The sequence below is a fragment of the Sander lucioperca genome, chromosome 9 (genome assembly GCF_008315115.2).
Source record: "Sander lucioperca isolate FBNREF2018 chromosome 9, SLUC_FBN_1.2, whole genome shotgun sequence".
NCBI lineage: Eukaryota > Metazoa > Chordata > Actinopteri > Perciformes > Percidae > Sander > Sander lucioperca.
The window spans coordinates 34,338,956-34,352,075 of NC_050181.1; the positions used below are offsets into that span (position 1 = coordinate 34,338,956).

General features: G+C 39.7%; 1 protein-coding gene across 3 annotated transcripts in view; it reads left to right on the forward strand.

Moving 5' to 3' along the window:
- The first annotated feature begins 1,151 nt into the window (after positions 1-1,151).
- LOC116048844 (mucin-17-like) overlaps positions 1,152-13,120 on the forward strand; it is a 30,452-nt gene continuing 18,483 nt past the window's right edge. For all 3 annotated transcript variants that reach the window (XR_004898247.1, XM_036004997.1, XM_036004998.1), the window contains exons 1-6: positions 1,152-1,263; positions 1,771-1,871; positions 2,742-2,945; positions 5,569-5,679; positions 6,114-6,231; positions 7,110-7,238. Coding sequence is in view for 2 of the 3 variants with exons in the window: in XM_036004997.1 (XP_035860890.1) it covers positions 1,773-1,871; positions 2,742-2,945; positions 5,569-5,679; positions 6,114-6,231; positions 7,110-7,238 (661 nt within the window). In the remaining variant the exon portion in view is untranslated. The remainder of the gene's footprint in view (positions 1,264-1,770; positions 1,872-2,741; positions 2,946-5,568; positions 5,680-6,113; positions 6,232-7,109; positions 7,239-13,120) is intronic.

The window sequence follows — 13,120 nt, forward strand, 5'->3', positions numbered from 1 at the left end:
TGATGTGCTCCTTGAGTGTAAGGTTTTGATAATTGTGTAATACATTTGATTTCAGCGTGTGAGCAATCGGCAAAAACTGTAAACCTATTTCCAAACCATGTCAAATGAATATTCAGCCCATAGCATGGGGTTACAACTCACCCAATAATCAAAACTGGCCAGTGTAACCCCCCCAAAAAAAAATTAATTTAATTTAAAAATAAATTATAATTTCCTTTACATAAATAAAGACATCTGCACCGATACTTGATGCAGAAAAGGTACACATTTTTGCAGAAAAAGTCACCAGAAAGCAGAAAATGAAGTGTTTGATATGCTCAAAATTTCAATGTGGCTCAAAAGTGGAGACCCAATGTTGAACCCAAAGTTTCGTCCTTGATTGAGCCGGATTGTAGTCTGGCTATTGTTGGTTGCTCTGACAGTAGAAAGGCCCTTCCTCCCCCATCAGAAGCAGATTCTTAGAGCAGGCATGGTTGCAGCTAAAAAAATTATATTCACGCTCAAGGAGCAAAACATTGGCCCAGATGTGCACCACTATAAGCACAATGTCAGCCTCACACTTTTTGCAAAAAAATACACACAGTGATTTGCAAAACCCTAAACACAGGAGAAGGAGGTAGAGGAAGAGGTACCCTTCATTCAGGCCATGGAGGACGCCTGTGAACAACTTGCATCTGTGCAAGGATGGATTCGACATTCAAGACGGTTCTTCCCGTGGTGTCTTGCCAGTGAGGATATATCGCCTGTGATGTTGATGAATTTTTCTGGCCAGATCCAGCTAGGCGAAGAGATAATGTCTAGTGAACTTATTGTATATTTGCACTTTGTGTACTTCATTTACAGTACTCTAATGACTGAGAAGTATAATTGCTAAAAGTGTTTTAGGTTAGCAACAGCAGTGTGTAACTGGTTCAAACAGAATTAAGTCATATGAAACGTGTGTGTTTCATATAGTAACAAAATATTTTTTTTATAAATTAGTGTTTTATTTTGCAAAGGGTCTGAGGTCTTCTGCTGATTGGGTGTGTGGTTGTGCTAATTGAAAAAAACGGTCCCTGCTTTCAAAATAGTGCTTAAGCAATCAAAAAAAACGAAATGGCTGGGTTGCTTCTTGGGTTATACAATTTCCATGCAGGTGAAGGCCACGCCCTCTGCAGGATGCTGGCGAAATGATTCCTGCAGGGATCATACACACACACAGGACCACAACCCACTGAACAAAGGAACTTTTCAGCAACTCAGCATTTGACTTTTACAGCTCAAGTAAGTTTCTGAGAAAAACTTCATTTGGATTCTTGATTATTCATTTTCATTATTTTATAAAGTTTAATTTAGGTCAATTGCAAGAGACTTTTGTACTGTGATGATTTAAGAGAGTTCACTTTCAAAACTGTGAACTATTCTGGTGTTATATCAAATTTGTGATAGAGCTGGTTTTCTTTTTTTTTTTTTTCTTCATTTCAATTATATATTGTAATCTATTAATACAGATCCTGTTTTTATATATTTTCACTGAACCAAATGTGTTTTCTCAGAATTACAATACTTTGTCATAATTGTGCTTGCATTAATAATTAGTTCATACAAATTCTAACTTCAGAGATGGTATGACAGTTGTATTATCTCTGGAAGTCATTAAGATTTCCAAATTATCCAAATTCCAAATGAATTCCAAATTACTAAACTGCAAGTCTGCATGTGAGAAAGGCTCTCAAATCCAACCCATAATATGAACTCTCTATGTGTTGTTAATTTACTGCCTTTCTGTAGGAATGGAACGAGGATTGATCCTGTTGGTTGCTGCATTGGGGGTTTATGTGGCATCGGGTGTCCAAGGAACGTCTAACTTGTCATTTTCCAATAATACACAGGTTGGATTTCTTTCACTTTAATCCTCTTAGTGTATTGTAAATTACCACAATACCTGCTTGACCTTTACTTTGCAGTACGCAGATAACTTTGTTTAAGGACACCGTTCAAAATTTGAGTTGTAGAATGAAGAAAATAAACTGAAAAGTTGCTTACAAAGCTTGCATTTATAGCGAGAACCCCTCACTAGCTATTTTATATTCCTTCTATTTCAAAGTTAAACATTTTGGGGGAAAAAATAATGTAAAAGTGAACCAATACAAGGGTTAATGTTGGGGTCAATTCTAATAATATTTAGTTAATATTGCATTAACATGTCTGTCTGTATAGTGAAGTTTAAAAAAAATCTGGCACATTTCCTGTTTTTTTACTTCTCTGCATGTTTTTATTGAGAAATGTTGATCAGTTTGTAGTCTAGCGCATGTTCTTGGTCCTTTTCCAAAAAGCAGCTAACTCCTAAACTTATATGCATAACTTTCCCAAACAAAACTCTTGAATTGAATTGAATTGAAATGTCTTTAATGTCCCCAAGGGGCAATTTGGTTCACAACAGGTAGCCAACACATACACATTCGCATAAAAACACATAAAAACATGAAACATGGTTCATGAACAGCGACTCCAGCAATTCAGTATTGTACTTTTGGTAGTGGGCCGTTTAACTCAGCAAAGTTGTCCATATGACTCAGTCATCCTGACAGTGCCCTGCAGCTACAACTCCTGAATCATTTTTAATGACTTCTCACTGCCTAAAGGGTAAAACAGTGCAGAAAATATTTCTCAGATATCAGCTTTAAAGGCAAATCATTCCATTGTAAGTACAATTTAGGCCCTGATTTGTGTTTATGTGTTTGTGTGTGTGTGTCTACAAGGTGAACATCTCTCAAAATGGTTGTGGAGTCACTAAACTGTGTGTGCGGACTCCAGACAACTGTGATCCAACTGGAAACACCAGCTGTCTGTTTGCATCTGTGATCTCCACCCCAATAGCACCCAGCGGCTCTGCAATGTCCTTCCAACTCAGGGGAGACTCCGTGGGATACATCGCACTGGGACTCACTGTGAATGCTTCAGTTGTAAGTTGGACACATAGGCTACCTGTATCTCATGTCCCTTTAAAAGCCAGAAGTTCTTTAATATATGTGACACCGTACAAACAGTAGATCTCCAGAGTGTACTTACACAGAGACAAATGTTAACATAAAAACCTTCCACCAGGAATGTTTCTCTCTAACAGCCAATACAATGTTTCAGATTCTTTAATACCTAACCTGAGTTTCTAGTTTGATGGTAGACATAAGCAAATATTGTAATACAGCATCCATATTTATAGCATATGTTTATTAGCCAGAGTCAAATTCCTTGTTTGTCTACGCAAACCTGGCCAATAAAGCTGATTCTGATTCTGATGTAAAGCACTGTCCAAGCTTCCAGTAAAAGCAAATTGACTTGATTCTTTGTTTATACTTTCATAGATACAGTTCACCGGTGACTCATGAAAATATGACATCATGTGGCATTTGTTGACTTTGATACAATATTTATTCAGTTGATAAGGTCCATAGCATGTCTATGATAAGACATGACAAAAAACTAACTAACCAACTACCAACATTCAACAATATTTCTTTAACTGTCTAAATAACGAGCAAGGCTAACAAGCTAGCATTAGCCCCCACAAAACAAACGATATCTGACTTTTTGAATAAAGTTAAAAGTTTAAGCATTTAAAATGACACTTACCCTACAATGCTAACCTTTATAATGACATTTAGATGTTTGTGTATAGCTTTGGCACTGACCCAGTTGACCACTAATTATCATGCTAGCAGGTAGCATAGTAACGCTAGTTAGATGGAGGCAAAGCCCGTCTACGGAAAGCCTTTTCACTCCCTATTCAGCCCCATTGTACCAAATTTGGTTGCAGTTCCACCAGAGTTCCACTGGGGGTGATCGCAGGCGTGTGCAAAATAAATGGGACTCTATGCTACGGAGCTAGACGGCTAAATTTGTCTCTTTCGCCTGATTGTCGTTGAGAAATCTCAGATTTGATTGTAGTTTTTGCAAGTTCAACATGGATTATAGGTTGAAAGTTGAATGAACGAGTACTTATGTCCTTTTGATTTCTTACAGGATGAGTCGTTGTTGCCCATAACACGCTAGCATTCTGCTAATGAATGCTGATTGGTCAGTGAAGGACTGATTACGATCAGAGATCCCACTTGACGGCATCCGAAGCAGAACCAGAATGTCAGAGTTAATATTTCGGCGTGGTCTTTAAAACATTAGCAAACCTCTTTCTAGCACGTGTATTGACAGGGAGAGCCTAACCTGTTAGCTGTGTTGTCAATGCCTCGAGAGAAAAAAGGAAGTGACTCAGAGCTTGCCGTAAAGCAGTATCTCTGGCTGTATATGTGTATGACGTCATTGACATTTTAAAAAGCCTTTTAGAACAAAAAAGCCACTTTAAAAAACATGTAACACCCAGCAGAGTGTATTTTCTTAGCCTCCCCTTTCGAATGCAACATTCAAATTACTAGACAAAAAATGACATCCTGAGAAAAGTTAATTTTGAGGGGTATAGCTCCATAGAGTCCCATTCATTCTGCACTCACCTGTGAGCACCCCAAGTGGAACTCTGGTGGAACTGCAACCAGTTCAGAAGCCGGAAGTATCCCGAGAGAGTGAAACTTCTTCCCTTATTAGAAATTCCTTGATGGAGGCTTAGCAATATATAGCCTAGCAGCTAGCCAGCCTCTGATGATCAATGAATGTGAATGAATGTGAAATGTGTAGTGTTTCTGACAATATTCACACAAGTTAAAAATAAGATTACTTACTTTAACTCTTTTAAACTCACCCCACTTTTGGGGATGCTCTGCCTAAATTTAGTCTCGCTTTGCCAGACCTTCCCTCACAGCGCTGCGGAGGAGGGTCTGGCTAGTTCACACAGCATTCTGGGATGGGAGAAAAACATGCTCTGGTTTTTTGGCATTTCTTTAAACCAATCACAATCATCTTGGGTGACGCTAAGCGCCATACGAAGCAGCAGCAACAGCATTGGTGTTACTTTTTTACAACTTTTGGAAACTGACACCAATGCACAGAAATTTTAGATTTCAATCTATCAATGGAATATTAAAATTAAAAATTATGCTATGTCATATACCTTTCGGCACAAGCAGTCTGTGAAGATTGTGCATAGTGTTAGCACCCTGTTGGCTAAACAATAGCTGGTAAAAGGTTAAACCTGGAATTACAAGCTCGTTACTTACAGCTTTCTCATATAATTTGGTTTACTGCAGTTAGTTTGTTATTATTATTATTTAAAGTCAGGGACATTTTGCTTGTATAGTGACTGACTATAAATAGATACAACTACAACAAATCAGAATATCTTCGACAAATGTGTTGAAACATATTGTGCAATGACTTTCCAGCACATACAGTATGTATCCTTGACATGACCTTATAAAGACATGTAAGAATACAAACAAGTAAACAAACACAAAATAAATAACAAAGGATCCAGGTGAACACACATGCAAATAAAACGAGCAGGGGATCTAACTCTGGACTATTTCATAACTTAATTTGCTTATTTACAGCCTTAACCAAAACACTGTATGACTATTGGAATGTGTCATTGTTTTCACTTCTAGGAAGTCATCTCATCCTAACCCCTATTTCTTTCATCAGGGTACCACCATGCTTTTCATCTGCGCTCAAAACAGCTCCAACAGTGGGAGCTTCTTCTTCCAGGCGATAGATCTGACCAACACCAACAGCGTTCTCACTCCAGCTGAGAGGGTGAGGCCTCAAATTTACTGTCAAATAGAGGGATGTTGGCATAAGCAAATTATATTTTATTTTATAATTATTAAGGGCATTGTTATTTATGTTATATGGAAGAATGGATGGACAGAAAATATAATACATACACTTACGAGCACTTTAAGATGATAAAATGCACAATTTGTGTATTGCTTGTGATTAAAAGAAATCCGAATATTCCAAAAAATAACTGCAGTTTCATGAATGCACCTATTGATCAAATACTTAACAAACCATTGAACCATGTCTGACCTACAGAACACATTTTCCAACTCAAATTAGGCAACAAAAATCAATTCTTGTTTTTTGTTAATATACAGTATTTGCTTTGCTAAACTTTGCTGTATTTTCTTCCTTTTTTTACCTTACCATATCTTACTTTGTGTCACATTATGTGTCATACTTTTAAGATAACAACAGAAATCCGTGGCATTGTAAATGGAAATGTGATCAAGTGTGAGTTCACTGTCCCGAACATGAACAGCACCACCTTCTCCATCCTCCTCGGGACTGGGACTCTGCTTGGTAGTAAGTGGACACATAATAACAGACACTGCAATACTGTATACTATAACACAAAGTATACACACTTAAAGGTCCAATGTGATCATATATCGCAATCAACTCTCTCAGCATTTCAAAGTACGTATTACAGCTACGGTAGCCTTCACACTTCAAAAAGCTGGTCTCTTGCTCTTTTCAATATCCTTTTTTTTTTTCTGGGCGAAGAAGACGACTCCTGTTCCTGAAATTTGGATTTAGAATACGTGTGGTCCTCCATGTTTCCTTCTTCAAACTTGCCGGGGCCGGGAGGCTACGATACCCATTAGCAGCATTAGCAGCACCTGTGAGTTTATCATGTGACAGCGAAAACGCGAAAGGCGGAGCAGTATGTCCTGTATGTCCCTTACCGGCTAACGTATTACAAGATGGCGCATGAATATGGAGCGTCTACCCCAGTTTATGCGAATGCAAATGTAAAATTTCAAGCCAAAAGTACTTGGAATTGATGGTGGAGGTACATATTCATGAAAAAGGACATGTTTGTGAACGGGCAACACAGATTTTGATAATGAACAACTAAACATGTTACACACTGGACCTTTAATGTACAAACAAAAACAGTTTTAAGACAGGACAAGTTGACCATAAATAAATAAAAATAACCTTTATTCTGTCTTTCCATGCCAATACACATATGTGACACCAGATTACTGGTATAAATGCCACGGCAATTAATGTTTTCACCCTGTTTGCTGCTTCCTCTTTCAAACTGGCACTGATTGACATTATATTTCAACTGTAAATGTTTATTTTATTGTGAGCTGAAGTTACTCACCCACACAGCTGTCGATAAGGACATGGCTAACCTCCCACTGCTCTGTCCCCATCATGTAATCGTTCAGATGGTTCCAGCTCCTTCAATATCTCCCTGAACAGCGGCTTTCTGAACCTCGCCAACCCAGCCAGCAACGTCCCCACCACAGTACCACCAGTGGTCAACACAACAGTGGCCAACACAACAATGCCCAACAGCATTGGAGCTGTCCAGCCTCACGGTAAACACTGCTGTTACAGATTTGCTAATTTAACATGTTTGAGGGCAATCCACAACTACAGCAACTTCATAACAAAATAATATTCCTGGTAAAAACTATGTCATTTGGTACTAATTGTGGGAAAATGGACAAAGCGTGTAACAGAGTCTTTCATTTAATTTCATTTATTTTATTTACAAAGGACAACGCACATTAATTAACATTTCTGTAAATGTGCCAGTGTTAGCCAGCCGGCTAATTTTCAACTGTAGTCCTTTGGCAGGATGTTTTGAGACCACAAAAACAGGAAACAGCAAGACATTAGTACAGGATAAATGTACAGAGAGAGACACCATACAGACAGCCAGAGCAACAAATAAGCTTCCTCAAGAAGCCATGCAGAGCGACAGGAAGCAGCTAGACATTAGCACAGTTACAAATCAAAGTCAACGCACAGTGAGTCCGTTGAAAAAGCACTTAAATTGCCTCCTCGAAGCCTCCACTTGCCTGCTCTCGTGTATCCTCGCCTATAGCTCCTCGGTGATCCCTCCTTGATGCTTGCTCCTCGGAGCAGAAATAAGAGCTTTGAGACGGCCTTCACCGAGGAGGGACAGAACAACTTCCGGTTCAGCTGAGGACCGAGGAGTTGAAGAGCTATCAAGTAAGGGTGATGAGATTCAGCCACTATCACCTCAGGGTACATTTAGTGGCTGTTCTGGATCTTTCTGTCGCATCAGCTGATCTTCGCCAGCAGACGGAGTTCTTCCTGTTGTCAAGGAATTTGGCGTGGTGTGATCAAAAGCTCCAACAACACATGAGTAATGAATGGATAAAAATGTACTCTGGTGTAAATGGGCAGTTCTTTCACAAGATTCCTCAGGATATTAAAAACTGTTTATAAAGTCAGAACTGTTTTCTCTGTAATTACCAAATTGCACAGTTTTTTCCAGGAAATTTCAAAATAAACTTAAAAGAAAATTACAGACCTGTAAAAGAGAAGGAAAGTAAAACCTGTTTATTAGCTTTCACCCTAGAAGTAATGTGATTAATTAAATACATTTATAGTATTGAATAAAAGTTATATTACATTCAATTATGTAGAATAACTGATGTTTGGGGCGGTCTAGCCACATGAGGCAAACTGTCTTACAGTGGTTAAAATTAAACTAAAGGGTCCGTTCAAACGTTTAAAAATGTCCATCCAGAAACAGTTATCTTGTTACTCTTGATAGCCTAAAGACCTCACTGGGAACAGTTTTCATTCTAACTACTTTCTACTGAAGAAATAGTTTCAATGAAAATGTGTTTGGAGGATTATTCAGAGTGCCAGGGACATTGTTTGTGGAAAGATATGAAGCTGTTGAGCTTCATCAGTGTCATTTTTCGATGCACCACAAACCATTCATCCATTATGGTGGAGGTATAAATCATAGACGGATATCTCATAACGTCTGCAAATCTGGATGGCTGGATACCGAAGAGAGAAACCGAATTTGGTCACTGCACTGATCCGCCACGTAGTTAAAGAATAAACAGAAGAGGAGGAAGAGCTTTAATTACCCAACATTTGTGATAAACACTCTTTTGTCTCTTCCCCTGCCAGCTGTGCTGCTCCTGCTGAGTGTCCTCACACTATCCGTCATGCTGAGAGCCTGAAAGGAGTAGGCTATCGAGTTCCCAGTTTCAGCAAATGCATATTTACTGGACACTTTGGTCTGACGAGTTTTAGCTGTGTACGGAACATCTTGGCAGTATATCTCAACAGACAAACAGCCTGCACCCTTCACAGGAAACCCAACCCAAGAGTGTGGTTATTATGTTTTAATATTGACATGTGAAATGATCTGTGACTGTGAAATATTTGTTGAAGGGACAGCAAAAAAGCTCCACCTGTTCTAAAATAATAAAGTTGAAAATATGGTTTCCTTGTTTGTAAAGTCATGTTTCCATCTAATTGTCAAGCGAATTTTAAAAAAGAAAGAAAATACGAATTAGAAGCGTTTCCATCAACTGGTTTTGAGCGAATAAACTAGACTACGCAAAGCGTAGTTTCGTCACAAGTTGACATTACGCACGGTTGTAGATTGCAAACTGGCTTGCTAAATCAAATAGTTTAGAAGCTAAGTTCTTTGGCTAAATGGAGAAAGGTAGCATTGTACAAGTTGGCCACCTGTGCAGAATATAGGGTTGTGGCAGAGACATTTGGTGTCAGCAAGACAACCGTTCTGTGTATACGTGATGTGCATGGCCATACGATTCAAGCTATTTAACCAATTTACCCAACGTGGCTGAGGCACAGGCTATAGCGCATCGCAACTACACTACGTACCCTGTGCCACAAGTGTATGCCGCACTGGATGGGACCCCTATCCCGATCCTTCCCCCATCCGATGGATACCGGGACTATAGTCATGTGAGTTACATGTTTGCTACGTCACAACTTATTCGGCAAAGCTGTTTCCATCTCCCATTTTGCACATTAACTCTTTTTCTTAACAGGCAAAAACCACCTCAAGCGAGTGTAAAATTTTTTTGCGAATTTGAGGAAGTTTTATCGAATTTTGCCGTTTCCATCAACATTTTCTAATGCACAACTTCAAAATGCGCATAAAAATTCATTGATGGAAACAGACAAGCTTTTTCTCCACATGGTGAATTACACTTCCTGTCATGGTACACATAACCAACTATTACTTTAGGGCTGCAGTCTAGCTTTATATACAGTCTATGGCTGCGAACAATTATTTTTTATCTCAATTTATTACTATAAATCAGTTTTGTAGGTGAGATACTTCTCACCTACAAAACTGATTGTCCAAAACCTAAAGACATTGAGATTTCTCTTACATAAAACGGATCTCATTAGGACTCCTGATGCAACATCAGTCGCGCAGTGTAACAAGCAGTGTCTCTTACTGCACACCGTGTGGAGGCTTCATTTACTGAATGCTAACCAGAACTTGAGTTTTACATTTTTGTAGCTTTGGCCATTGGGTTTAACAGTTCTGACAGGGCAACAAACATGAGCATTCAACGATCTGATTCTAAACAAGCCAACAGTTTTGACAGAATAGCTAGTTACCAATTTATTTTAAAGATAAAACTGAAGGTGAACACATCTTTAAGTGATGGCAATAATCAGCTGATTGCAGAGTTTTCCTGGTTTTCCTGTTAAATTCTCACGCAGAAGGAAGTCCTTTTGTTGGAAAAATAACTTCTTTTTTTTTTTTAACTACAGGGGAAATAAAATAGTGCATCACTTTATTCCATTACATTCTAACAACAAAATCCACTTTTTCACCCCTCAGAAATCATCACTGTGATCACACACCAAAAAAACAAACAAACAGAAAAGCACTGTCCATTTTAATATTTTATTGCAATTTATTCCTTTACATTAAACTGAAACTGAATAGTATAAAAAACGGACATTAACATACAGACTAGAGGGTGACACTTTTCCAGGAGTCCTGCGGTACGGGAGTAAATTTCATTGTCGGTAAGGTGTTCGGGACGGCTCAAGAATAGAAATCAACGGGAGCGGGATGGAGCCGGAGATTAAATTTAATACACATTACGCTGCAATGTGGTGAGTGAGCTCAAAGATTGCAAGGCATTTCGTTTTAGAAAAGAGAACCACATACGTTTGTTGCTTGGGAATACCGTGACCCGCGGGAGTCTCGATAAATTGTCACTACCTAACCCCCCCAGCAGTGAGAGACACACGGCTCTGCAGCGCTGCATTCACACAACAACATCAGCAGAGCAGAGCAGAGGAGCTGCTCTCGCTCTTTCGGACATCGCTGCAGCTGTACACATACAAACACACACACACACATACACACACACACACACAGAGTCTGATAACTTTAGACAACATAGGAAACGAAACTGGAGCGGGATGGGATTCGGGAGTCTTTCTCTCGGGATTTTGCAGGACAGGATTTTTTTTTGGGGGGGCAGTCCCGTGATCGGGATGTGACAGGAGTATTTTCGTGGGATCGGGATGGGATGGGAGCGATTCCCGTGTCACCCTCTAATACAGACACACGAGGTCGAACAAAGTCACAATGAACCTAAAAATGGTCTTTTGTAGCTGGGTGTTCGTCCTCGCGTTAAGACATGTCCGCCGAGCTGTCGTCTCTGAGAACATCGACAGTCCATGTTTCCGTTTCCTCATGAAGACGAGTAACGACGCAGTAAAAACACAAACCCAAACCTACAGCTAGTTATTCCTGAGGCCTGTACTACGAAGCAAGATTTGGCGTTAACGAGCTAACTTCAGGTTCAACCCAGGGTTTCCTGTACCACGAAGGTGGATCACTTGTTATCGGGTTCAATCGCCGTGGTAACTCACGCCTAACCTGGTCGGGAGCAGGTTATGTTGGAGATTAGAGATCAACCGGTGTAAAAGCACCGCCTACTGACCAATCAATACTCGATTGATAACGGCGTCACCATTCTTAGAAGATCAGCTGGAGCTCGGTGCGCGGAGAGAGAGAGAGAGATGCACTCATAAAAGTTAAAACATTTAGAGACCAACAACCCCGTTAACCTATGGAGGAAATATTTATTCATAATTGAAATTGAAAGTCCAAAGAGAAATTGAAAGTCCTGACGGGACAGCCAGCTGGTGGCGGCTGGGATCGCCTCCCTGCTGGCCGGCCAGTGATGCTCACAGACATCGCTGTCAGCTGGAAGTCTCTCAATAGAATCATGGACGGAATCAAGTTTATTTCCTGAAATATGGCTCATTTTCCGTTTGAACACATTGTCATCAATATTAACAAGGTTTAAAATGACCCATTTTTCAAATTTGGATATCATTTCAAAATCGGAAATCAAATGAACAAAAAAGTACACAGGCTGTACAAAAGGCCGTCAATCAGGAGTGATTGATGTGAGTACATGTCGGAGAATAGCGCGGACACGCACCTCACACCGCGCGCACCACCCAGAGAAAAAAGTGAGAGAAAGAAAAAGGAGAGTTGGACGATGACTACCCGGTTGAGATTGTGTGTGTGTGTGTGTGTGTGTGTGTGTGTGTGTGTGTGTGTGTGTGTGTCCTCGAGATCTGACAACACACAAACACACGTAGCAGAGCTACCCACACCCATGTTTGTACTGTTGCTTAATTAAATAAAACATGAAAAGAGAGAAGTTGTCTCCGTCCGTGTTTTAAACAGACACACCTGGGGCAAAGTTGGAAACCAGAATCAGCTTTAAATATAGTCCTAATCTAGTCCTCATTAACACGGGCCCAATTATAGTAACTACATGAAAACTTCACTGTTGTTGCATGAAATATCGCTTGTGTTTAGCCTACATCATCAGTTTCTATCATGTGAAATAAGAGGCTAAGCCAGCCTGGTGGCGAAGCTGCAGACAGATGCTCAACAGTGTGCTCCCCAGCAGTCAGCTCCCCCTGCTGTTCATAAGGTGCCTCTGCACCCCTTTCGTTTCAGACCCTCCCACCAGCCTCTGGGCCACGCCTCCTCATTTACATTGACATGTGTCAAGTCCAAATGAAAAGCCAATGTTAAATGGAAATTGAAAAGCCAAATATTAAATCCAAATTGAAAGCCAATGTTAAATTGAAATTTGAAAAGCCAAATATTAAATCCAAATGGAAAAGCCAATGTTAAATTGAAATTGAAAAGCCAAATATTAAATCCAAATGGAAAAGCCAAATGGAAAATTTTAAAAAATAATGCTATTTTTAATTTGATCTCGCTTTGTTTTCTCTTTGGACTTTCAATTTCTCTTTGACACAGGTTATGCGGGACCGCGGTTGTTAGGTTAGGTGAAGCCAGATAACTGACATAAATCCGGGGCATGTTGATCTTGATTCGTAGTACAGGCCTCTGGTACAGCAACAC